The sequence below is a fragment of the Ascochyta rabiei genome, chromosome 3 (genome assembly GCF_004011695.2).
Source record: "Ascochyta rabiei chromosome 3, complete sequence".
NCBI lineage: Eukaryota > Fungi > Ascomycota > Dothideomycetes > Pleosporales > Didymellaceae > Ascochyta > Ascochyta rabiei.
This window is the reverse complement of record NC_082407.1, coordinates 2493137-2516923: the sequence shown is the minus strand read 5'-3', so window position 1 is coordinate 2516923 and position 23787 is coordinate 2493137. Positions and strand designations below refer to the sequence as shown.

The window sequence follows — 23787 nt, the reverse complement described above, 5'->3', positions numbered from 1 at the left end:
TAGAACTCTTTGTTAGGCGCCCTTATCCTAAACAAGACAGTCTTTGGTCTAACCTCTGGCAGACAATCTATGCCTAGCGCTATACTCAGTCCCGTACAACAGCTGTACGTGCTTTGTGGGTTAGATTAGTTATTGTCTTTCCCGATTTGTCCAGATTTCCGGGAACCTTCCTAAACTGCCATAGCGCCGCACACAACTCTACCGTGTACAGCCCTGTTAATAACGGGACAAACGTTTGCTTGGAGTGCCGCCCTCGCATCATTTGCCAACGTGCAACTACAATATTTGACTATGAAGCATTTCCGGAGAATTCATGGCATCCACTTTGTCGAGCACCTGCCCAAGACAGCTTGGCAGGCCGAAGCGTTCGGCTAAGACCTACCAAGCTTCGACACAAGACTGTAGTAAAGCTTGATCATCTTCTTATAGCAGTCTATTCTCCGCGATAATCCACTTCTACCCTGACGTTGATAAGAACCGTAAAATAGTAGAACATCGATAACATTGATCAACCACAGTACTTAAATGTAGAATACGTCCTCGATGTTAGATGCACTCAGCACATATTCTGTACCTTCTCAACCTTCACATCAACGCTTATCGTCATGCGTACTGAAACATCTTCGGTCGTTCTTTTTGCTGGCGCGGCTTTGGCGGCTTGCCCTCTCTCGGTCTCAATTGCTGATGCTGACAGTCACATTGTCAACGTTAACATCACCAATACTGCAAACGAAACGCTTCAGGTGTTTAAGGGAAACACGGTTTTCAGTACTCATGCAACTAAAGACTTGCTGGTAGCTGATGCAGGTGCGCTTACCCAAACCACTTCCATTTCTTCTAAAACGCATGTTAAACATCAAAACAGCTGGCAATTCTCTGCCTTTCCAAGGAATTTATGTCAACTACAAAAAGAGGGGTCTCAATTCTGCCAGCTTTCAGAAAATCGCGGCTGGAGAGACAGTCACAGTAGCTGTCAACGCAGCCAAGAGCTATCAGCTCAAGGGTATCAAACAAGCCAAGGTTTCTGCTATCCAAGGCTTCCGCTATTCCACAGGAGAGGAAGTTCCGGCGGCTTTCAACGGTCTCTCGTTCTGTGCGGACCAGACAACCGACTCCGTCGAAGTAGCTCCAGACCAGAGAGTTGTAGCTGAGTACGCTTTGACCTCTCACTGTAACCAGGGGGAAAAACTAAAATTTGCTCTTCAGGCAACACATCTCAAGCAAGCCCTCAGAGGCTTTTACTTCCCGCATCCAGAAGCGCGCTATTACATACTCCTCGTGCTCAGCGTCGCAGACCTCTACACTCAAGACTAGTGTTTCGGACGCCATTTCCATGGCCGGCGCCGCTTACACCGCCGCCGGCACCGCAGCTGACTATTTCACAACCTGGTTCAAGTCGACCTCAGTTCAGTCTAAGGTCAGAACTATTTACCAAGACGTCAACAACGTGCAGAAAACTTCACCAAAAATATCTTGCACAGACACCTATGACGGCTGCGCCGACGGCTCTGCACTTTTGTACACGGTACCCGACGACAACGTCATCATTCCGTGCGCTAACAATGGCTTCTGGGACTTCCCAGTGCTTGCTCCTAAGTGCTCGAACGATGACTACGACAAGGCGGGCGCTGTTCTTCACGAGATGACTCATCTGTACGGTACCAATGACCACGCATATGGATATGTCGCGGCGCAGAAGCTGAGTGCAAGCGCGGCAGCAGACAACGCAGACACTTATGAGATGTATGCTGAGAGCGTCAGGCTTGGTGGTTGTACTGTTGGTTAAATGGCCCGGTTGAATAAATGTCTCACATATTGATACATCGTGCTGCTTTGCATCTTACGTTCTCTGCGCAAACTGAAGTATATTTTCACCAGCCTGGTTCACCAAACACCAACTTTTCATAGTTAGAGAAAGGTTAATTTCTATTAATTTTTTATCCCAATATTACAAACATGCCTTCCTAATATCTATTTTTAGCGCCTGTTTTGTAGTGTAGGTGTTAGAATAGGCGCGCTGGCTATTGTAAGCTGAACAGAGTGGTTATCTAGTCTTAGTTAAGATAAAATCTCTGCAATAGCCTGTGCGCTTAAAGATTTAGACTAGTTAAAGGCATAACAAACAGAGAACTCCTAGCTATAGCTATTGCCTGCCTAGTAAGTGCTACACAGCTATTACTTTATTATAAATACCCTCTTCTATTATAACTAGCTATACTAACCTCCTATACCTAGATAAAATTAACTAAGCAATAGCTTAAACCTACCCCTAATATAAACACTATATTAACAAAGTAATAGCTCTCTCCTTAGGCCTATAGATACCTACTGCCTTAATAAAGTAGCAGGTCTATATACCTACTTACAACCTATATAAATACCCCTTTTATAACTAGCTATACTAACCTCCTATACCTAGACAAAATTAACTAAGTAATAGCTTAAACACCCCTAGCAGTCTACTACTAGTAATAGTAATAGTTAAACAAACAACAACAACAACAACAACAACAACAACAACAACAACAACAACAACAACAACAACAACAACAACAACAACAACAACAACAACAACAACAACAACAACAACAACAACAACAACAACAACAACAACAACAACAACAACAACAACAACAACAACAACAACAACAACAACAACAACAATAAGAAGACTGTCTACTGTAATAGTAATAGCTAGCAATAGACAATAAAGAATAAACGCTAGAACTACCTACTTGTAGGATAGTTCTACACAACCCTAATCTAACAGGGCAACAGCTCTTCTTAACAACCTAGGGCATAGGCCCTTACTATTGTACTATGAACACACATTTACTATCCCCTTAAAAAAACACACTCCTTAAATTACTAGAGTAGCTTAACTGCTCTTGTATTATATAGTATTAGACTTACACAGGACGTTAAACTTATTAACTAATTAATTAGTAACTAGAAAATAGCACTACTATAGTACTACTTTTGCTGCTGTAAATCTAAAGCTATGTTCTTCTTTTTATACTTCTTCTACTTCTTTATAATCTTTTTAAGGCTATCTATCTTATATTAGAGGAGTAAGGCCTTTACTAAGATATAGTAGATTAAGTGTCTTATCTTTTTTACCTTCTTTTTCCTCTTATCTTTAGCAATCCTCTACAACAACATCTCTATTTAAAGTTAGTCTTTGTTGCTATAAGCAGATAATAACGTACCATCTAAATCTAAGCTCTCTAGTGTTTTAGTAAAGCAATTAAGAATAACGTTAGATTTAAGTAGATAGATACCTGTTGCTTTAAAGGTCTTAAGTATTAGCTTTTTAGTAAAGCTAGAGATCTACGCCTAATAGAAGAGCTAAAAGAAGTCTGCTCTCTTAATAATTATTTAGTTTTAAGACTTCTAGATCTCTTTTATAACTCCTTTTAAGTATGCTGTTAATAGAGGTTTAAACAGTACTACATTAAGCAGCTAGAGCGTCTAGGTTAAGTAAGGAGGTAACACAGCTAGGAGTATCTTGTTATTATTATAGTAATTAATAAATTCTTATTAGATAGAACAAGCTCTAGTAAGGTCGGATCTGTACAATCGAGTAAGGACTAATAGGCTTAGCACACTAGCAAAGAACCTGAATCTTACTGAACATAGGGGAACAGGAACATAAAAAACAATCATTAATATTATTAAGTTACCTCATTACACATTCATTATACCATCTAACAATTCTATTGTTACGTAGGATCTATAGCCATCTAGTAATAATAATTTCTACTTCCTCTAAGCTTTCTCCTTAGTGTAGCAATTAAACACCTGCTTAAGCCACGTAAGGCCTATATTGCTATTTAACCAGCCTAAGGCTAACGCTGTTACTATTACTAAGTATACCCCTAGCTTAATTTTAGCTACCTAGTCTAATTTAATGTTGCTTTTCTTTAACGTGTAGATAAGCCTAGGTAGTAACACTAACTATTAGCATATTTGCACGCTATAAGCGTCTGCTAATCTCTATTACTAACTACTATTAAGTCTCTAACCTTACCCTTTATTTATATACGCTTACTAAACACATATTTTATTTTAACTATCTTTCTAATTATAGAGCCCTTCTTATTAATATTATATAACGTAAGCGGTAAGCAAGTCGCTTAGGCAAGCGAGTTGCTCACCTTTGCTAAGATCACACCTCCTTTAACCTTTCATCTAATGTCTTAACAACCTGATCTTAAATTGCTTTCTTGTGAGGATAGGATAGTCCTTGCTATCTAAGCTATAAAATCTAACGCGTTGCTAAGCTAGCGACGCGCTGCTGCTATCTATAACGTTCCTTAAAGGACCCTCTCTAACTAACGCGCTAAAACCACCTTACAACGCAATTCCTATCCTAACTTATCCTAGCTTACTAGGGTTAAAGAGGACATAATTATATAATATATAAGGAAGCTTAACGCATAAGGCTTTGCCTCTATACTTAGCTACATATATAAAATAGCTAATTAACTACTAGCTGCCTGTTATAGTAGCTAGGTTAGGGAAAAATAGGCTAGGAACCTTATACGCTAGAAGCCTAAGATTAAGTCTTACATAAATAGATAGCGCGATTACTAGAGAGTCCTATACAGCAACCTAGCTATTATTAGCCCCTAGTTTAACCTTATACGTAACGTTAAAGCTAAGTATAGTATCCTAGACAAAGATACCTACAACTTTAACAAGACTAGCTTCTAGATAGGTGTTAGGGGGTCTGTTAAGGTGGTAACTGCGTCTAAGAGGCGTCTTAGACCATTACAGGTCCAGCCTAGCAACTGTAAATAGGCAACGTTAATTGCTGCAATTAATGCTATAGGGTAGGTTATCCCACCCTTTATTATCTTTAAAGCAAAGAACTACAACTAAGCCTAGTATTACAACCTAAAGGATTAGCAGATTAGTGTTAGCAAGAATGGCTAGACAACAAATAAACTAGGCCTAGAGTAGCTAAAGCACTTTATCTAGCATATAACAGCCTAGACAGTAGGTAGCCACTAGCTGCTGATTATTAATGGCCATAAGAGCTATAAGTTACTTACCTTCTAGAATCTATATAAGAAGAGTAAGATTATTACTCTCTGTATGCCTCCTTACACCTCCTACATCCTACAGCCACTTAATATAGAGTGTTTTACCCTATTAAAGCAGGCGTATAAGAAGGAAATTAATGTCTTAGCAAACTGTTACATTACCTACATTAACAAGAAAGCGTTCCTAGCTGCCTTTAATTAGGTTTTTAATAAGGCGTTCTTATCTAGTAATATTCAATTAAGCTTCTAAGCAACAGGCTTAGTTCCAGATAACCTAGAGGTAGTGCTATTAAGGCTTGAAGTAAAGCCTTGTACGCCATCACCACCTCTACCAGGGCCTACCCCCTGGCAACCTAAAACACCAAGCAACGCTGCTGAAATTAGAGCTTAGTCAACGCTGATATTAAAGAGAATCAGGGAATATAGAAGTTTATTAACAGAATTAATCTGTAAGATAGTGCAGCAGTTTTAAAAGAGAGCTGAAATAATAGTGTATACCCAGGTGCTGATAGCAGCTAAGATAGTTAAGCTTTAAGCAGCAAATAAAGCTGCTTCTGAGTGTAAAACACGTAAAAAGAAGCGGATCTAGCATAGTAGGACCCTATCTCAGCAAGAAGCAGAGGAGATAGTTAAGCGTAGGGATGCTGATGCGCTAGTTAAGGCTGAGAGGCGTGAGGAGAGGATGCGAACGGGTGGTGGTGGACAGGGTTCTCAACGCTGTGGGAGGTGTGGTGAGGCAGGGCACAACAAGCGCACATGTAAGAAAGATACTGTAGACTAATTAGATTAATTTGACGTACTATAAGCTACAGTACGACGTTGTGGTGTTGAGTTATAGTGTTGCAAAGGTCTAAGGCTTGAAAAGGTGAGCGACTCGCTTGCCTAAGCGACTCGCTTACCGCTTACGTTATGTAGTAAGGCTTAATAAAGTATTTAGTAATCTTGTGCTGTAGCAGGTTAAAATAGAGCTTATATTTATTGTAGGAGTTAGCGTTATAACACTAGCAATCTATACAAGTAGAGTAACATAAGATAAGATTAATAGAGTGCTAGTTAATAAAGCGCATAACCTAGCTCTTAGAAAATAGATTTTAAGCAATTAGAGACGCAAAATTTTAGATTATCTCTCTGCGCGTCCTATCCGAGAACCTCAACCTACCCCGCTTTGGGTGGTCGGCTGGTTTATCTCCTTGATTATTGGCAGCTGGGCTACAAAGAGATTGAATCAGCCGCTTGTCGAAGGGGCGAAGTCATTAAACTAAGCGGAGTTCAATCCCTTCCATCAAGGCGGCAAGGTAGCGAAACAAGATCTGAGAACTCTGGAAGATGTTTTTACGGATGGTGAGAAGGCAGGAAAGAAGATGGGGGCGTTGAGAGAAGTGGTAAGGAGAGCAAAACAAATGTATTCCTGATCGTGCACCGCTAATAATAAGACGGCTTTACCTTGTTCTTCACATCAAGGTCGATACATATCAGAGCATCTTCGTTACTGAATTTCAATCAATCACACTGCCAAGGGGCTTCAAAAACGCATAATGTGCAACATGGGCATTGCGAGTTAAGCCTTAGCATAGCAGTGTTTAGCCCCCCGCAATTTGTACAGACTACTGGGTACATTTGTATGATGTTAACGACCAGGAAGCTATATCGAGCAGCTCTGTTGATAACTGCTCATTGGTGGAAATCACGGAATCATTGTCGTACCGCTATACAACTCCCATGGAGCATGTTTCCGAACACCTTGAGTAATTATCAACATACTTTGGTGAAGATCCCACTTTGCAGGAAACACAAGCGTAACTTTAAGCATGTTACTGGTTTGCTCTTGATCAGGACGAGTCCTTGTCCGCAAGCTGGCGATTGACAACGCCGTGTCCTAAATTTGTCGCAAATGCTGCGTTCGTGCTGACCTGCTTAGCAGCGTAAGCATCGTAGATGTGCTTGGTTGGGTTCCGTGGCCGCGGACATAAGCAGTCGAGACTTCTCATGTCGGAAGACTCTTTCGGATGTTCCCAGGATGCATCTGTGTAGAACCTTGCAAAGGAAAGGACAAGGGTACTATATCCGGCACGGTAGTAGAGAGACCTAGCCAGTCAGTGTTACTATTGAACTGTCAGTCAATAGTGCAGAGTTTTGAAATCCTGGAAAAAAAAAGCTCGTATGCTTCAGAGACTCTTTAGAGCCCAAAAGATGTCAAACATTCGCATCATAGGGCATGCTCGATCGCGAGGACAAGATATCACGCCAAAAACCCTGGAGCTTTCTTCCAGTACAGATGCCCCGAAGAAAGGTAGGTGTAAGATGACTTCACGACGAGTCGTGGTTACCAACGTCGATTCACAACAGCATAACATGAGCATGCTGAGTGGCAATTTGCGTTGCAAGACATGGACCTGAAGTGAGGTCAAACTGAGGTGATCCGTCAAAACTTGGCATCTCACATGCAATCTCTTTGTAGAGCTATTCTTGCAATCCGGCCTAGATCATCCCACGCAAACGTGTTGCTTCGAAACGTTGAGGCTCCATAACTTGCCACGTTGGGCGGACACGAGAAGAATTGTGGCAAACTTACCTTCAGCAATCTACCGAGCACTTTGCGGCTATTGCAGGCGAACAACATCTTACTGTGCCCCCACGCCGGAATGCAACTTCGAATTGCACTGGTGGCTGTCTTGTACGACTGTTATACGGTCAACAGCTCAATGGGTAAGAATGAGTAGCAGGTCATACGACTCTGGCGACCTGATGGCCACATGTGTTGATCCATGTATAGGTAAGCTCCACAAATCGTCGCGGCGATAAGCACGTCTTCAAGAACTCACCGTTGACAAGATAGATACCGACACTTTTACGATTCGACGCGAATGCTGTTGGCATCGTGCACGCCAAGTGTACGCTGAGTTAGTCTGGTTGATGGCGACAGTGCCATCTTGGAATACACATGTGCGACTGGACTTATTCGAGTGACTGAATTTTCCATCTGGAACTCTATCAAGGTGTAGAATACGCATGTCTACTAATGAGGTCAACCCCGTCTTGTCCTTAGTGAAGCCGTCGCGTTTGCTGGCGTTGTTGGGTCTGCCGTCTCATGCATGACAGAGGCAGCGGCATGTTGTGGTGGAGCGTGCGCGAATTAAGGGAGAAAGCGGGGACCTTGGGATGCGAATGTGTGGGGTAATAGCATCGGTCCAGATTCGTATCTCGATTCCACGATGAGGCTGTGCATGCGCGCGACTGTGAATGAGGTGCTTACGATTTACATCAGCTTTGTTGTTGAACCTTGCTTGGCTGATTTCAGGCTATGCCCGGAGTTCGAACATTCGAACTCGCCGTGGGTTGGATATAACTGCAGCTTCAGCAGCGTCCAGCTGGAAGCAAAGCGCATGCCAAGCAGACATCGTTGGCGCTGAACCGAACGCATCAGTTTCCTGTTGTAGTACGTTGAGACGTTGAAGACCCACAACGGAAAACGAAGTGGACTTTCCCTTCTTGGACCACCCCGGTTACGGGCGTGGGGGGCGAAAACAAGATTCGCCGGTATTCAGGCACCGTACCATATACACTTCTCAGACCCGAGATCTGGTAACAAAAGCAATATGGTCCCACTGCCTCGGTTCACAGGTAGTTTCCTTGACGACAAGTGTCGATAAACCTGTGGAAGTCTGTAGTACTTGCTGTACAGCGCGTTCGTCGGCCGTTGTTGGTGTCGGGCTCCGGATTGCAGCATGTAGTAATCGGGTCACGCGGAGTAGTCTGCGTGTCTGTACACGATGCTGTCCAGGCCAAAAATAGCGTAGCTATGTGCATGTGTGGAGTAGGTACAAAATTGTGATCTATGTCAATGTAACACAAGGTCAAGAGAAGCTCCTGGGGCTCTAAATAGGGAAGCGTAACTTGAGTACATGGGGGCACTTGAAGTTTTCCCAACACGCCAAACGCCTTTCACGAGGAGGCGATATACGGAGAAATACTCGTCTGGCTTACCGTGTACAAGTTACAACCGGGGATGTAGTGACGCTGTTTGGTCGTGTGACAACATTTCCTGGATGCTTCCTTGCCACGTTGCAAATTCTTTTCCCATCCGTCTACGTCCACTTCTCCGCATGGGTCTATTAGTGAACGCACGATGACTGGGAGCATGAAGAACGAGGGGATGGGAAAGTATGCGTGTACGGAATCAGATGATGCGAAGCGGCGCTGTGGCGGAGCCATGACTGACCATTCCCCACCCCCACACTAAGATCCCCGAACGGTATCCACCAACACCCATTCGAGCTCGCCAGCCTTTCGGATCATACGAGCGGTGGCGATAATAAGCCTATAGGCGCACAGCATGCGTCTCAAAGATCGTCACTGGGCGTGCACCCTTGCTGTCGACCACCGGCCAAGTTCCGACGTCTCATTGCCGCTACACAGTCGGCAGCAAAAAAGCAGACTTCTCTGCAGTCAATGCGATGCACCTTCTCAATTGGACTGTTGGTACCAACCGGTTATGTGCAAACAAGCGTACCTGACATGGCTGCGGTGATCATCGCCTCTTTGACTTTGTAACTTTCTCGGATGCGCTTCTGGGCTCATCCCTTTGCCTATTCAGCCCGAGATCCCAGACTGACCAAGCTGTCAGCTGGACCCCCACACTTGGATGTCAATCGGAACGATACTCCATACCCCGTTTGCATTATATAAGTACGTGGACTATCCTCGGTAGACAGTCAGACAATTACCATTGACGTATTTGTTTCGTTCGTCGCGCTGCTTTCCGAGTTGTTCTTTGTCAAAAATCTCCGCCTTGATCTGCAACCATCAGGTTCCCTATAAATCAACAAAAGTCCTATCCTGTCAACCTTGTTACCATGTCACCGCTCCTTGACGCACCCTCGACCCCAGACAGCTACTCGTATTCAGACGGTTCCTACCAGCCTGTGCAAACTGCGTACACTATGAGCAACAACTCTGCTAGCCGAAGGCTTGTTGCTGGAATTTATGTTCCCACTATAGCTTTCTTCGACCCGGCGTCAGATGACGTAGATCTTGAGACCGTCGCAAGCCATGCTGTGCGGCTCGCACGAGCTGGCGTTGCCGGCATTACCACGCAAGGTTCCAATGGCGAGGCCGTCCATCTGTCTCACAAGGAGCGCAATCTCATCACCGGCACCACGCGCAAAGCCCTCGACGACGCCGGTTTCCATCATATACCTGTCATTGTCGGTTGCGGTGTTCAATCGACAAGAGAGTGTATTGAGCTTTGTGAAGAAGCAGCCTCCGCTGGCGGAGATTACGCTCTTGTTCTTCCCCCTGCCTACTACCAGGGACTGTTTTCCAAAGATACTGTCAAAGAGTTCTTCAGGGATGTTGCTTCTGCTTCTCCAATTCCCATCCTAATTTACAACTACCCCGGCGCCGTCGCCGGTCTGGATCTCAACTCAGACGTCATTGTTGAGCTGGCTCAACATCCCAACATCGTCGGCTGCAAACTTACTTGCGGCAACACTGGCAAATTAAACCGAGTCGCTGCTGCTACAGATGCTGTGACCGTCTACAGCTCCGGCTCGGGCTTCATGTGCATGGGTGGCTCCGTCGACTTTACCCTGCAGACTTTGGTTGGAGGAGGGTCCGGCGTTATCGGTGGAATGGCCAACATCGCGCCAAAGACTTGCGTGAAGCTGGTTGAATTGTTCAAGGCTGGCAAGCTGGCGGAGGCTCAGAAGCTCCAGGCTATCGTCGCCCGCGGAGACTGGGCGGCGATTCAGGGAGGCATCATTGGCACGAAGGCAGGCCTTGTTGCCCACTTTGGATACGGAGGCTATGCTCGCAAGCCCCTTCCGAGGCCTTCCAAAGAGGAGACGAACAAGTGGCGCGAGGCTTTCGATGAGCTTGTGAAGACTGAGAACTCCTTGTGAGCCCTTTTGCAGTTCATGCGGCTTTCAATAAGGCTTGCTACGGGCTCGGTGTCGACAATTCCGATCACATGTGTTTGATTGCTTTTGCATAGCAACGGTGGGCGGTCTTTTGTAGCACTTTAGCGTTCCTGCAATCAGAGTTGTCATACATCACACCACAGGAGTTCACCATTTGAAACATGCAACGTGCGTTGTGTGTGTGCTAGATACCATCTGTGGAATTGCTCCAGCCTCACAGAGTGACGCAGGCTCTTATGCTTCTAAGAAGGTTTTTGAAGATCAGAGTCGAGGGTTTATTTTTAGCAAGACCTCACCAGGACGACTATTTGCAGACATGGAAACGCTTAATCGTTGTATATGCCTTTCACTGTACAGAACCGGTCTTCGTACGAAAAATATGCTGATGTCAAAACTGAACAGGAACACAGGCCGGTCATTATGTTCTGTCGCTGAAGTGGCTTTGGCATGCCTATTAACCTTAGCATGCAATATTGCACAGGTTGTGCGATCATAACTTGCACGCATAAAATTCAAGGCATCCGCATTTGTTCAAAGGGACACAAATTGTTTCCTTTCTTGGGACATGTAAGTAGAGGAGGTACCTTACTTCAAGGCCTCAGCCTCACCAAAATGAAAATCTTCAAGTCAACAGTAGTTCAAAGAGCCTCCAGTCCCAGTAGGGCGTACGAGTCTATGTGGTGCATCTCGCCTGGAAATCTGTTTGGTGACTGACTTATACGTATGGCGAAGAAGTCGCTTGTGGTTCTCCGACACATCAAAAAGACTGTGTGTGTAACGCTCGATAGCGCAATTTGGACGCTGCTGGGTTGAGATTACGAAGGGCTTTGGATTCTGTGACTTTGAATGAGATGCGCGAGCTTCGATGCTGTGAGATATCGATTCTAAGTGAGTGTTCGCGTGAGTGACCGTGGCTTCACACGTCAGTGGGGTGAACAAGGAACGATGCGGAGAAGAAGAACTGGACAAATCGAGACGGAAGGGCGTTGAGTGAGTGGGTCCACCATGATGAGAGTGAGGACGTACGACGATTCTTTATACGCAAAATTCTGCTTGACTATCCTTCCAAATGACGGTACATGATGTGATGAGCCTCATCTCGGCCACCAAAGAGCAGCATTCAGAAGCTGTAAACTGCCCTTCCCCCTATTTACCTTCGAACCTGAACTCGATACAGTCTCCTTGTTTTGTTAGCACGCTGATTATCCAAGCCTTGGTTTCTTTCTCGTTCCGGGATCTCCCGTCGAACTCGGGTATTATCATGTGGCGTCGAACAAACTCAACAGCTGCAGCTGTCACGAAGATGGTCTGGATATTAGGTAGTGTTTCCGTTGACAGCCTGAAAACAAGCCTATCACGTTCTAGATGTCCAGAAGGGGTCACTCTCCACGCCACTAGATAGTAGTGGAGAACGAAGGAACCGATCTCAACCTTCGTAATAGCCCTTCTCTGAGCGGCCATTAGCCGTGTCTCTGGGCTGTTTGTGAATATATGGGTATTGCCAAACACGAATGTGTTTTCCTGATATGAAGTAAGAACTGTTTCAGAGTAGACTTGTCGGCTAACTTCGTGAAGATGGAAAGCTGCAAGGAGTTTAGGGCCCTTAACACGAGAGTAGTCCCGCTGGTACTGAATTGCGCAGCCTTTCGTAGATCTATCACCCGCTAAGGCAACGAGATGGCCACCCATCGCGAGACTCCAGATCTGGTTTCTGATCTCGGCTGGCAGACGGAGGAGTGGTGACTCAGCAGCGTTGCGCTTTGCGCTGCCAAACACTCAGCGACCGAGTCCAGCATCTAAAGTGCTTATACTTGCATAGCTACGAGATAAGCTGGGGTCTTTTCGAGGTTGAGAATACAGTTCCGGTACTGTTTGACGTGGTAGGTGCTGTCTTGTCCAGTCGCGGTCGCTGAGGTGCTGGCTGTCGTGCTTTGGGTCTTCTTTGCTTTGCTCCTGGTGACTCTCGTGGCATTTGATGATGTTCTTGCAGTCACCGCGGGCTGGGGCTTGTGAGGCCCCATGGTGGACGGCGCTCAAGAGTGAGTAACGGAAGTAATGGAGGTAGGTAAGACCGGGTATGTGATTGTAGTCGTGGGCTTTTAAGCGAGATCCGCCAAATTAAAAGCTACGTCGCTGCTCACGGTGAGAGAGGACGCGTAAGTGAAGGTGATCAGTTCTGTGGGCAATTCGCACGCGGCTCCTACCTCGGCATCCTGACTTGGTTCACATCGTTACACCTCCTAGAGCTGTGCTGAAAAGTAAGAGTTTGTATCAGCCCTGTACATTCCCATTTCGAGAACAGAAAGAGGCAATCCACACTCTTCACGATCCCGTCAATAGCCCAGCTTCATGCAGAATCTCCACCTTCAAACTGAGAGATTTCGGCCATCTTCGTGAAGTCAGCATGAATAAACCGGATGACAATTCAGTAGAATCCAACGTACTTTTATGTAGTTATTTAGGTGCTCAAACACGAGATGAGCATCCAGTTTAGCTTCCTTGAAGTACTTGGTGATTTTATTGATGTTTGCCTTGACAAGACGGTCTTCTTGCTCCTCATTGGAGATGAACCAGACGCTTTCTCTCTCCTGAAACGGAACGCGTTACTTGCGAAGGGAACGAGTGCAACCTCTGTGTAGCCCTGTCGAAAGATTTTCAGAAGGGCATGTGAGTTCAACGGAAAAATACCAGGGGCAATCGATGTCCTCTCTTCGATGCATCGACCTCTGAGTTTTTGGACGAAAACAACATCGAGGACTCTGCCGCCAAGCGCATACTCCCAGATGTGGTTCCAGACCTCCGGTGGTAGTCGAAGTAGCGGCGTCTTGGAGTTCGTCCTCATTCTACATATATTTAATGGCCACAGCCATGACACAGACTGCAGCTGGGGGGGACTCACGCGTCCAGATGTTTCCTAGACATGCGGGTAACGTCAAGCAAGCCGTTCTTCAGCCGGCGGAGAGAGCGGGCCTCAAACTTTGACCTCAAGACGTGAGACCAGGCAGTGTTGACGAAAGTAGCCCTGTTCCTGGAGTTGGGCCGTAGTGAGGTCCTCTTCGGTGCCCTTTTAGTGATGGTGATGATGATGTGAAGAACTTCGAGAAGATACGCGATGGCTTTTGAGTGTTACAGGATGCTTGCTGAGACTTCTTACTCCGCTACCTCTCACTAGAGAGCCTCTCAGGACGAGCTGTTTGTGAATCGGTATTTCGTGGGCGCCAACTCACTCACTCCATGATTTTTTCCTCACACCGCGACTCTTTCGAACCTGACCACCAAACATGGGTCACGTTTCGCCCATCGAAGCCTCAGTCTGCCTTCCTGCTCAGTGCAGTCTGTATCCTCAAGCTCTGAGCCATCGCAGGACCACTTGTCACATTCACGAACGACGCCTGTGTACCGGACCTCAACTCGAAGCGTTCGAAGACCTTCAAATTTCTCGATCGGGAAAACGTCGCCCACCCTCCGAGGCACAAAACCTCGACTCTCGACCATGTGCCTTGCCTTCCAGGTAACGAGATGAACCTCCGTTATGGCTGCCTGTTGAGTCTTGGCGAACTTGCTAAGCCATGGTTTGAATGCGTCTTCACTGCTGAATCGGAATTTGTTGAGCCTGAAGGGGAGCAGCCTTGTTTCCGAATGGATCTGGCGACAGGTTCGAAGCAGTGCGAGGCTGTTCGTCTGGGCAGTAATGTTCGTGATTGTGGTACCCCAGGGGATTTGCACTTTGCACTTAACATCGAATGTCGTGTCTCCCAATACCAATGCCCAGATGATGTTTCGAAGCTCGGCTGGCAGAGCAAGTAGAGTGGTGGCTTTCAGTGTCACGGCTTGAGAGTCACCTTCGTTGGAGCGTGTCGCTCCTGAACATGAGTCGTCTTTTGCCATGATAGAGTAGATATTTTAGATGGGGGCCTTGTAGTTGAAAGGGCAGCATCGTAATAAGGGTATTTGTAGTCAGCCATATGGCGTTATCGTCAAGCATGATAGGGATAAGACTGTTGACTTATTTGTGCACGCCAGGCTGAAGAATCTGAAGCCCGCCTAGAAGGCTTAGCTGAAAGTCCAATGGGAAGTGGGTCCAGCGACAGCTGAGAATGGTGGTTGCTGGTGGACTCAAATCAGCAACGGCTCAGCTCGCTGTTCCAGGCCCAGGTCTGAGAGGCTTTCCCACGTGGCACACCAGCACGCATGTTCCGCCAGTTCGAGTGGTTTCTCCATGGAGAGCCGTTTTGACAGGGTCTGGACTGCGACAAGCGCTCACTGCAATTCGCCCTCGCTGTACTTTCTTCTTTTCGGCCGCAGCAGGCTGAATCCTAAGCTGACCCTCCAGCGCCCATTTTGTAAACGACCCAGGCTACATTGTGCTGATCACTAGCCGTCTGTATCCAAGTCAGCTGTCTAATTGGGACGCAATGTGGAGGAGATGTTGGTGAAACCCTGGGTCGTGCGCGAGTTGAAACCAGGGTCCGCTGTGCAACTTTAGCAGCGGCATTGCCAGACGTTAACATGACCAGTGTTGTGACACTCAACTACACTGCACAATGGCGAACCTGGACGTGTTGTTGCTAAAGGGCGCCACTTCAGAAAACCCTGAAGAGGGTCTGGCTGAACTGCGCTACTCGATCCTTACAAAGGGCATACCTGCCAACAGCGAGGGCATGGTGAGCTCCCCACAACAAACACCACAACAAGCTGTGGATACGCGCTCGACATATACTCTTCGGAGTCTGAGCTTGCTTTCTGGGATCAGCTGCTAATGCTCAGTGATGTAGTCTGAGCTGCGCATCTATGTATGGTTGATAATGCTCAATGCGCCCCCACTGCGCACCGATGTTTACCTCGACCTCGTCCGACAAGGCGCATCGCCGGCGCACGCCAAGATCCAGAACGACACCTTCCGTACATTCCAGGGAGATCCCCTGTTTCGGCGACGTGTTACTCAGAACAGCATCACGCGCGTGCTGAACGCGGTCGCGTGGAGGCTGAACGATGCGCACGAGGCGCGAGTGAACGGATGGCAGTCCCCACCAACTTTGTCTGAGTTTGGAGGCAGCCCAGATACCTCCATCATGTCGCGGCACTCGTTCAGCACTGCCCCCGGCACGCAGACGAACGCTTCGACGACGAACGACGCCGAGCAGATTGGCTACGTGCAGGGTATGAACGTGCTATGCGGTCCCTTCCTCTACGCTGCAAAGGGCGAGGTCGAGGCTTTCACTGGTTTCGAGCAGCTCATCACACGGGAATGCCCAGGCTATGTGCGTGGCTCTATGGAAGGCGTGCACAAGGGGCTGGCACTCGTCGATAGAGTGCTGGAGGTGGTTGACAACAAGCTGTACCAGCACCTGATGGCACACCGCATGGAAGCAAAGATCTACGCCTTCGCCTCGGTGCTCACCATGTGCGCCTGCACCCCTCCCCTGCCTGAGGTTCTGCAGCTGTGGGACTTCTTGTTCGCGTATGGACCACATCTTAACATCCTGTGCATCGTCGCACAGCTCGTCTTGATCCGCGGAGAGATTCTGAACAGCCCCAGGTAAGTCCAGGAAACACCTTGGAACGACCGCTGCTAACGACCCCACAGCCCCAACCAGATCCTCCGTAACCTGCCCGGGCTTCAGGCCAGGAGAATTATCGATGTGGCCGTGAGCTTCTCCGGCCAGATCCCCGAGGACATGTACGCAGAGATCGTCAGCCACGCGAAGTAGAGGGACGCTGCATTGAAACCCACAACAAACAACAGCCATGATTTATGATAGCACGACTAGACGATACCCCGCATGACACAAAACAGGTAGTTGAATGAAGCAGCTTCTTGTTTTCACGAGCTCTGCGTCTGCTGGGTTCACCTCACCTCATCTGATTGTTCTTTCCTTCGTACTCATCTCACCCCACCTGCTTCACTACCACAAATCATCAACGTACGCCCGCATCGCAAGGCTCGTCCATTGCTTCATTACCATGACAACACCACACGCACTCCTCCATATCGCCAGTGAAGATTCGTCTGAGGCAGCGTTTTTGCTATGCTGAGCGCAGTTGAGTCGTCCTTCCAGCACAGCCCACGCGTCGACGCAGCTGCCCCTTCCTCACAACACCAACCAGCTAGCGCATCACGCAAAGCAGTGCCTACCTGCAGCATCCTCTGAACCCGCCCAATCCCTCCTCAACACCCTCACCAGCAAGCACCACGACGCACGCCATACTCAGGCGGCCGCAACCCTCCCACCACGCCGCCTACCCCCAACCAACAACCTCCACACCGCAGACACCCATGCCAAGCGCCACACCCAACTGCGCGCACCGCAACCCCCGGATGCCCTGGCCCTTCTACCTCGCCAGCACCCTCCTACTCCTCCTCTTCCTGCTCTGGGGTCTCTTCATCCTGTGGTTCTACGCATGGAAGGTATGCCGCTTCCCCTCCCTCTCCCGTCAGCCCCCGCGACACATCCATCGTGAGGGGGGGGGGCGCTAATGGCTGACCAGCAACTCGATCAGATGCTCACACGCCATGAGGAGTACGCGGGGAATCACGATAAGTGGATGGAGGCGGAGGAGCGGTCGAAGAGTATGGATGATGATTTGAAGCTGAGGCAGTTTTTGAGGATCGAGTTGGAGGTGGTGGAGGCGAGGTTGGCTGAGAGGGAGGCGGGGGAGTAGGTGGGGAGGATTGTGAGGTGCAAAGGGTGTGTTGGGGGAGGGGGGAGGGCTCGACATGGCATGGTAGGGTTCTGAGGTGGTGGTGGCATACGACACGCAATCGCAGAAGACGAGATTCAAATAGGGTGGAAGACGGGTATTGCACAACTAACGACTTGCTCCACCCCCTCAGTTGCCCTTCCTCTTCCGCTTCTCCCGCTCATACACATTCTTCTCATACCCCTCCTCGCCCTGGATCTCAGCCACCAGCTTCCTGTACTTCTCCTCGTACGCCTTGTCCTTCTCCTTCTTCTCGCGCAGCGTCTCTCTCGCAATGAAATTCGCATCCTTGCGCAGCTCGCGCATGGCACCTTTGCGCTCGCGCTTGTACTCCTTCTGCAGTTTCGCGCCGTCAGCGCGCTCGCGGTCCGCGTCGTAGTGCTTCGTGGGGTCGAAGGACTCCTCGAACTTGGGGATGCGGCTCGGGATCGGCAGCGGGCGGTGGAAGTGCAGCGTCTGCGGGCGGCGAGCTAGTTTGGCTGCGTTGAGGCGCGTGAGCAGGTTCTGCGTGGCGGAGGTTAGGTGGGCGCTACGCAGGGCAGGGAGCAAGGGGTTGAAGATCTCCACAAAGGAAGGCGAGCCGCTCCAGATGTCGGCTGCGCTGAGGATGTTGCGCGTGTGGCTGCTCAGTAGCGCTTTGGTTGCGTGCGGGGAGCGCAGGCAGAGCGATGTGTAGCGAATGAGTTCGGGAATGTAGCGCTTGGACAGCGTTTGGTACTGCAAGCACAACGCGCCGATGAAGGCTCCGGTTGCGACATCACCGGTAGATGACGGCGTGGTCAAGCCCATCCACCGCGCCATCAGGGTCACGGCGGGGGTGACGACCTGGTGGAAGTGGTCCGAGGTTGGGTAGATGGAGCCGATGGCCGTCAGCAGCGCCAGGTCGCCTGGTGTGGGCTGGTTGGAGAGCTGGAACGCTTTGAGGTGCTTGCGGAACTGCGTGGCAATCTGCACGGGATACGAGCGCGAGATGGAGTGGATGTGGCGGATGATAGACTCAGTGACTGCCAGTGGTGCTGCGGGCGTCTGGTTTGACAGGTACGCGACGTGGTCGACCAGCGCACAGGCAAAGTCGGCGAGCTTGTTCTTGTTGTCCTCCTTCAGACCAGCATGGTACAGCGCTCGTATCCTCTGGATGACCGTGGAGATGTCGCCCGGCGCAACCTTCTTGAAGACCTCGAGAAGCTCCTCGTGCGAGCGCGGACACGGATATGTGTATGCGAGTTTGGAGGATGTAGTGTCGGCGCCGATGGTAAGAACGCCCTTTACAGCCTTGGACTGGGCTTTGGGCTGCTCGACTACGTCTTTCAGGAAGTCGGCGTCGTCCTCGTCCATAGCCATTGTGTCGTCGACCTCAGCGCCGCTCTCAGACTCCTCGTCTGAAATGTCGGCCTCCGAGTCAGTAGCGACGAGATCGTCGTCCAGTATGAAGTCGTCTTCGTCGTCAACACCAACAGGCCTGCTCTGCCCTGGTGCTGGCGGCGCAGCAAGGCCGAACTCGGCGGCGTCATCGTTGATGTCGGACATGTCCTCGTCGTCGTCTTCATCCTGCTGCTTCTTGGCGGGCTCTTCATCATCACTGGTGGGCTCGCCCCTCATACGCTTCTGACGCTTCTCCTCGAGCTCCTTCAAGCGATCGGCTTCCTCCTTGGCCTTCTCCTCAGCCGTCTTTGTGCGCTCGGTAGGCTTCGACCGCTCGTCGTGCAGCATCTCGCGCACGCGGCGATCGTACTCCTTGTCCTTGCCGGCCTGCGACATGTTGGCCAGCAGCGCAGCGCGGTCGGCGTTCATGCCGAAGTCGTTCTGCGCGACCTCCTTGACCTTCTCAGGCTCTGGCTTCTTGTTGATGTGGCCCCTCAGCGCGGCGAGGACATCGTTCAGATCCTTGTCCAGCTCTTCCCTCAACTCCTCGTCGTCCTCTTTGGCTTGCTGTCGCTCGTACTTGTGCAGCTTGCTCTTGGCAATGACCTCCTTCATGACCTCGGCCTTGCTCTTCTTGCGCTCAGGCATATCCTCTGCGCCGTCTTCTTCGGCGACTCCCTCCTCGCCGTCCTCCCTCCTCCTCTTCTTCCTCAAAAATCCATCTTCGCCCTCACTGTCGCTGCCACTGACGCTCGCAGCATCGTAGTCCTCGTCGCCAATCTCGTCGTCGAACTTGAGCGTCTGGCCACCGTGCGTAAGCTCGACCTCGCCCTCGCCGTCTTCAAGATCAAACACGTTCCCGCCGCGCTTGCGCTGCTGCTCGCGCTCGAACCGCGCCATCATGCGGTCGTCGAGCGACATGGTGGGATCATTCTCGCCGATCCGGCGATCGAGAATCCCGCCCGTTTTGTTCTTGCGGTTCATCTCCGGTAGCAGCGTCTTGCGGCGCGTCTCCTCGCCCGCGCTCTTGGTGACGCCGGGCCGGCCGAGGACTTTTGGCTTGGCATTTGTGGTTGCATATTCGAATTTCTGCGGCCGCGAGAGGTGCTTGAACTCGAAGGGGTTGAAGGACTCGCGGATCGAAGCGAGGGCCGAGGCTTTCTGCGCCTGGTGCGCGGCGGATTTGCTCTGTGCCTTCTTCTCTTTTTTGGATTTCTGCGGGCCGGTGAGGCCCTGGTCGCGCAGCGAGGCTTTGAGCCGTTTGAGTTGCGAGGGCGGCATTTCTAGCACGAACAAGCCCAAGGCGAGGCGAAGCGAGGGTGAGTTTGGAAACGGGCCTGGTAGTCGCCGTGCGAGCGTGAGGACGTCGGTGATCCGCCATCCAGAAATTGTTCACGGTGGGGCCTGACCGCCTTCCGCATTCATCCTAGCATCCCAGACCCCTGCCCCCCGCGCATCACCGCTCGCCGCAGCCACGCGCAGCAGCAAGACCACGATACACGGCATGCATTGATGGACTCGACTCGAAGTCTGTAGAAAGAAATGGCGCCCAACATCCCAGACCACTACCTGTGGCTCGGTCTCGGTACATCTCCCTCCCTCTCCCCCTTCCCTCAGCAACCCTTCCTCCCATAGCCCTCGCCATCTCTTCCTTACCACGACAACGACTAACCACCAACCACCTTCCAGGCGTCTTCACCTACCTAGCCATCCACCACACCGCCACCGCCCTCCGCGAAATCAAAACCCTCACCACCATCCACCGCCCGCTCTCCCACCCGCCCACCTCCAGCACCAGCACCGGCACCAGCACCGCAACGACACAAGCCGACGCCATATCCCCCACCTCCCTCTTCCTGCTCTCCACCAGCACGAACACAGAAATCAGCACCTCAGCGACCAAGATCCTGTGCGAGCGCTTCGCGGCCCACGACGGGGCGCGGCGCGCGCTGCTGCGCGACTTGGAGAGCAAGAGGCCGAGTGTGAAGAGAAGAGCGAGGAGGGCTGTGGGGCTTTTGAGGGGCTTTGGCGCTGCGTGTCCAGGGTTTGGGTATCCAGGGATTGGATATGGATACGCAGGGTATGGAGGGTTGGGGAGGGGCGTGTGGGAGGATATGGACATGGATTTTGACGGTGACGGTGACGGCGACGGTGACGGTGACGGTGACGGTGACGGTGATGATGAGATGCTCGGTGGAGGTGTGTGGGCGAGCAGTGTGTTCCGCGAGCGCGGCGGCGATGTGGAGGGCGAGGAGCGGGATGTGCGGCGGCGGCGGAGAGAGGCGGTTGTGATTCATGAGGGCGAGGGGCGGATTGGGGAGGGGGATGTGTGGATGCGCGATCGCGAGGGCGTGATGAGTTTGGAGGTCAATGAGTTGGTGATTGATGGCGTGGCGTATTGATTTGGACCATGTTGGCTTGGCGACTTGTGATACCCCTACGGTGCTGTTTGGAATTGGAATATATATATGGCTGTTGTTTGACATGGCCATTGACGATGATGAGCACGACTGCCTCGAGTGGGAACAAATTGAGTCTCTTTTCATCTCATATATAATCGAGCGGGAACAAATTGAGTGTCTTTTCATCTCATATATAGTCGAGTGGGAAAAGATTGTATGTCTTTTCATCCTATAGGTACAGTCTATGCGGTTATGGGTATTTTTTGTCCACGTCCTGAAAGACGTTGGGTCGGCTTCTACTCACACACGGCAGAAGAAGAGTCATGATTTCGAAGGTATCCTGGCTCCGAACAAGTCATGACTTGAAAAAGGCATGGCCTCAAAAGTAATGTCTCCAAAAGTTCAAACTTTTCTACTCCTTCTTCGCCTCCTCCTTGTCCGCGGGCATTTCGTCCTTCCTCGCGCGCTCGTCCTGCTCGGCACGCTCAGCACTACCTTGGGTCGCGCCCGAGTCCCCGCTGCTGGCCTCGGCCTCGTTGCTCTCGGCCGCCTTGGCCTCGACGTGCTTGGGCTTATCGTCCTCGTCAATGTCCTCGTGGTCCTTGGGCGATGCGTTCGCCTTGTTTTCGTGCGACTGGGTCTGCTCGTTTTCCTCCTCGATCAGCTCCTGCTGCTCCTTGAGCACCTCCAGACGCTGCTTATTGGTCGCGGCGCCCTCGGTCGTGTTGACCTCGAGCTCGATCTCGTGGTACAGCTCCTCGGGAATGCTGGACAGGACCGCCTCGAGTGCGTCAATCTGCGAAGTGGCATCGGCCTCCTTGCCCTGGACGTAGACGAAAGCGTTGGACAAGACCAGGATGGTGGAGGGAACGCCGTGCTTCAGACGAAGGTCGAGCCAAGTCTGGAGGTCGTCGCGGAGGCGGCCGGGAGAGACGCCGTATGTGCGCAGGCCACGGCTTGCGCAGGCGGTCTGGAGTTCTGGAACGGACAGCGAGTCGACGCCCTCGTACGCAATCGCTCGGTCGTCGCGCTTGATCTGGCGCATGCGGACGCGGACCTGGTAGCGCAGGAAGTTGTCGGTGCCAAAGGATGTGATGTTCATGTAGCGGCAGATGGAAACGAGCTGTGGGCGCGACAGGTTGTCGAGGGTCAGGTCATCCTTGAAGATCTTGCAGACCTTGACAATCTCCTCGGGGGTGGGCTTCTCGCCGGTGGTGCGGACCTGGGTTGGTCAGCGACTGCTTTGTTACTGCGTTCCTTGGACGCACCTTGCGGAAGAACTCGGCAAACTCCTCCCTCTGCGCGTTTTCAGCCGAGATGGGCAGACCTGTCTCCTTGAGCGTCGAGCGCAGGAACTCGCTGACCTCCTTTCGTGTGGAGCGGAGGCGCTTTGCCTTTGCGTCCTTGGAGGACTGGCCCTCGTAGGTGCTGGGGAGCATGTTGGGGAACAGCTTGAGGGCGACAGGGAGCAGCAGCTCGGCGAAGGGGACGATGACGAAGGGCAGGAAGGGGATCAGGCGGCCGAGGTCCTGCACGGTGCGTTGCAGCTGGGGGTGTGAGTACTAGCGCGACCCAATGAGTGCAGAATTCCTACCTGACGACGTTCACGTCTTGTGAGCTCGTAGCCAGCCGCCATCTTCAGGGCCAGCTTGGAGCTGATCCTGATCTCGAAGCCCAGCAGCTTGGTGCCGTCCCAGTAGTGTGCGAGCTCGTGCTTGACCTTTTCCCAGAGGGTCAGCTTCTTCTTCGCCTCCTCCTTCTTCGCGATGGCCTTCTTCTCGGCCTCGGTGTCGGCGGTGGCCTTTGCCGAGGCGAGCTCGGTCATGGTTTGTGCATCCTGGGCGACCGTCTTGGGGTTGGCGGTGGGCTCCGTCTTGGGGACGATGGTGTCCTTGTCGAGAGGGGTGGCGATCTTGTCCCGGATGGCCTGCTGCTCCTTGTCGGGGATTGGATTCCTCGCCTGGCTGGGGTTGAAGCCGGGCGGGGGGTAGGTGGGTTGTGTGCTGGTGTGCGATGGGTCTGTGTGGAGGGAGCGGTAGGGGAGGAGGATGGCGATTGCGGAGACGTTCTTGGGCATGGGGCGGTGGTAGGGGCGGCCAGCAGTCCTCATGCCGGCCCTGAAGACGGCGGGCGCTGCCCGGGTGGCCGTTCGCGTTACATACATGGCAGGAGAAGTGGTGGTGGCAGGGCGAAGGGAGTGACGCTGGTGAGTGTACAGCAATGTACAGGGAGGGAGTACTGTGGTAGGCGCTGGGTGGTGGTACAGGGGAGGGGGGGGGGGAAGGCCAAAGAAGGCCAAGGTACAAAAAAGCGGTCGCAGCAGTCGGCCGGGGGCGTGGTGGGGATGCGTGAGGA

The 23787-nt window shown here is 50.8% G+C and overlaps 8 protein-coding genes across 9 annotated transcripts, besides 14 other annotated features; 5 read left to right on the top strand and 3 right to left on the bottom strand.

Moving 5' to 3' along the window:
• Nucleotides 1-846: 846 nt before the first annotated feature.
• Nucleotides 847-1786, top strand: EKO05_0002436 (Deuterolysin; the record flags this gene model as incomplete). Its single annotated transcript, XM_038943996.2, has 2 exons — nucleotides 847-1151; nucleotides 1207-1786. The coding sequence occupies 2 exons, from the start codon at nucleotides 847-849 to the stop codon at nucleotides 1784-1786; spliced, it is 885 nt and encodes a 294-aa protein (XP_038793102.2).
• Nucleotides 1787-1890: 104 nt separating this feature from the next.
• Nucleotides 1891-2488: a dispersed repeat.
• Nucleotides 2461-2488: a tandem repeat.
• Nucleotides 2489-2664: a tandem repeat.
• Nucleotides 2665-2694: a tandem repeat.
• Nucleotides 2665-2756: a dispersed repeat.
• Nucleotides 2757-2784: 28 nt separating this feature from the next.
• Nucleotides 2785-2947: a mobile genetic element.
• Nucleotides 2943-3550: a mobile genetic element.
• A 145-nt stretch (nucleotides 3551-3695) lies between these two features.
• Nucleotides 3696-4113: a mobile genetic element.
• Nucleotides 4084-4167: a mobile genetic element.
• Nucleotides 4113-5958: a mobile genetic element.
• Nucleotides 5959-6176: a mobile genetic element.
• Nucleotides 6177-9901: 3725 nt separating this feature from the next.
• On the top strand, nucleotides 9902-10948 carry EKO05_0002435 (4-hydroxy-2-oxoglutarate aldolase; the record flags this gene model as incomplete). The annotated part of the gene is made up of 1 exon (XM_038947502.1): nucleotides 9902-10948. One exon carries the CDS (start codon nucleotides 9902-9904, stop codon nucleotides 10946-10948), a length of 1047 nt encoding a protein of 348 aa, XP_038793101.1.
• Nucleotides 10949-13313: 2365 nt separating this feature from the next.
• Nucleotides 13314-14854, bottom strand: EKO05_0002434 (uncharacterized protein; the record flags this gene model as incomplete). Its single annotated transcript, XM_059635914.1, has 5 exons — nucleotides 13314-13355; nucleotides 13411-13554; nucleotides 13596-13809; nucleotides 13866-14082; nucleotides 14257-14854. 5 exons carry the CDS (start codon nucleotides 14852-14854, stop codon nucleotides 13314-13316), a joined length of 1215 nt encoding a protein of 404 aa, XP_059491897.1.
• Nucleotides 14855-15510: 656 nt separating this feature from the next.
• On the top strand, nucleotides 15511-16677 carry EKO05_0002433 (CDC16 protein; the record flags this gene model as incomplete). Its single annotated transcript, XM_038944081.1, has 3 exons — nucleotides 15511-15630; nucleotides 15742-16505; nucleotides 16554-16677. The coding sequence occupies 3 exons, from the start codon at nucleotides 15511-15513 to the stop codon at nucleotides 16675-16677; spliced, it is 1008 nt and encodes a 335-aa protein (XP_038793099.1).
• Nucleotides 16678-17243: 566 nt separating this feature from the next.
• EKO05_0002432 (uncharacterized protein) lies at nucleotides 17244-17629 on the top strand (the record flags this gene model as incomplete). Of its 2 annotated transcripts, none has more annotated exons than XM_059635913.1 (2): nucleotides 17244-17375; nucleotides 17468-17629. In XM_059635913.1, 2 exons carry the CDS (start codon nucleotides 17244-17246, stop codon nucleotides 17627-17629), a joined length of 294 nt encoding a protein of 97 aa, XP_059491896.1. The 2 variants fall into 2 exon arrangements, with proteins under 2 accessions (XP_059491896.1, XP_038793098.1); XM_038944165.1 differs by having other exon boundaries at nucleotides 17456-17629.
• Nucleotides 17315-17339: a tandem repeat.
• A 168-nt stretch (nucleotides 17630-17797) lies between the features above and the next one.
• On the bottom strand, nucleotides 17798-20311 carry EKO05_0002431 (nucleolar complex protein 14; the record flags this gene model as incomplete). Its single annotated transcript, XM_038947501.1, has 1 exon — nucleotides 17798-20311. The coding sequence occupies one exon, from the start codon at nucleotides 20309-20311 to the stop codon at nucleotides 17798-17800; it is 2514 nt and encodes an 837-aa protein (XP_038793097.1).
• A 261-nt stretch (nucleotides 20312-20572) lies between these two features.
• On the top strand, nucleotides 20573-21432 carry EKO05_0002430 (uncharacterized protein; the record flags this gene model as incomplete). Its single annotated transcript, XM_059635912.1, has 2 exons — nucleotides 20573-20615; nucleotides 20720-21432. 2 exons carry the CDS (start codon nucleotides 20573-20575, stop codon nucleotides 21430-21432), a joined length of 756 nt encoding a protein of 251 aa, XP_059491895.1.
• Nucleotides 21159-21209: a tandem repeat.
• A 412-nt stretch (nucleotides 21433-21844) lies between the features above and the next one.
• EKO05_0002429 (LETM1 domain-containing protein ylh47) lies at nucleotides 21845-23596 on the bottom strand (the record flags this gene model as incomplete). The annotated part of the gene is made up of 3 exons (XM_038944102.1): nucleotides 21845-22654; nucleotides 22701-22979; nucleotides 23027-23596. The coding sequence occupies 3 exons, from the start codon at nucleotides 23594-23596 to the stop codon at nucleotides 21845-21847; spliced, it is 1659 nt and encodes a 552-aa protein (XP_038793095.1).
• Nucleotides 21956-21992: a tandem repeat.
• Nucleotides 23597-23787: the final 191 nt, after the last annotated feature.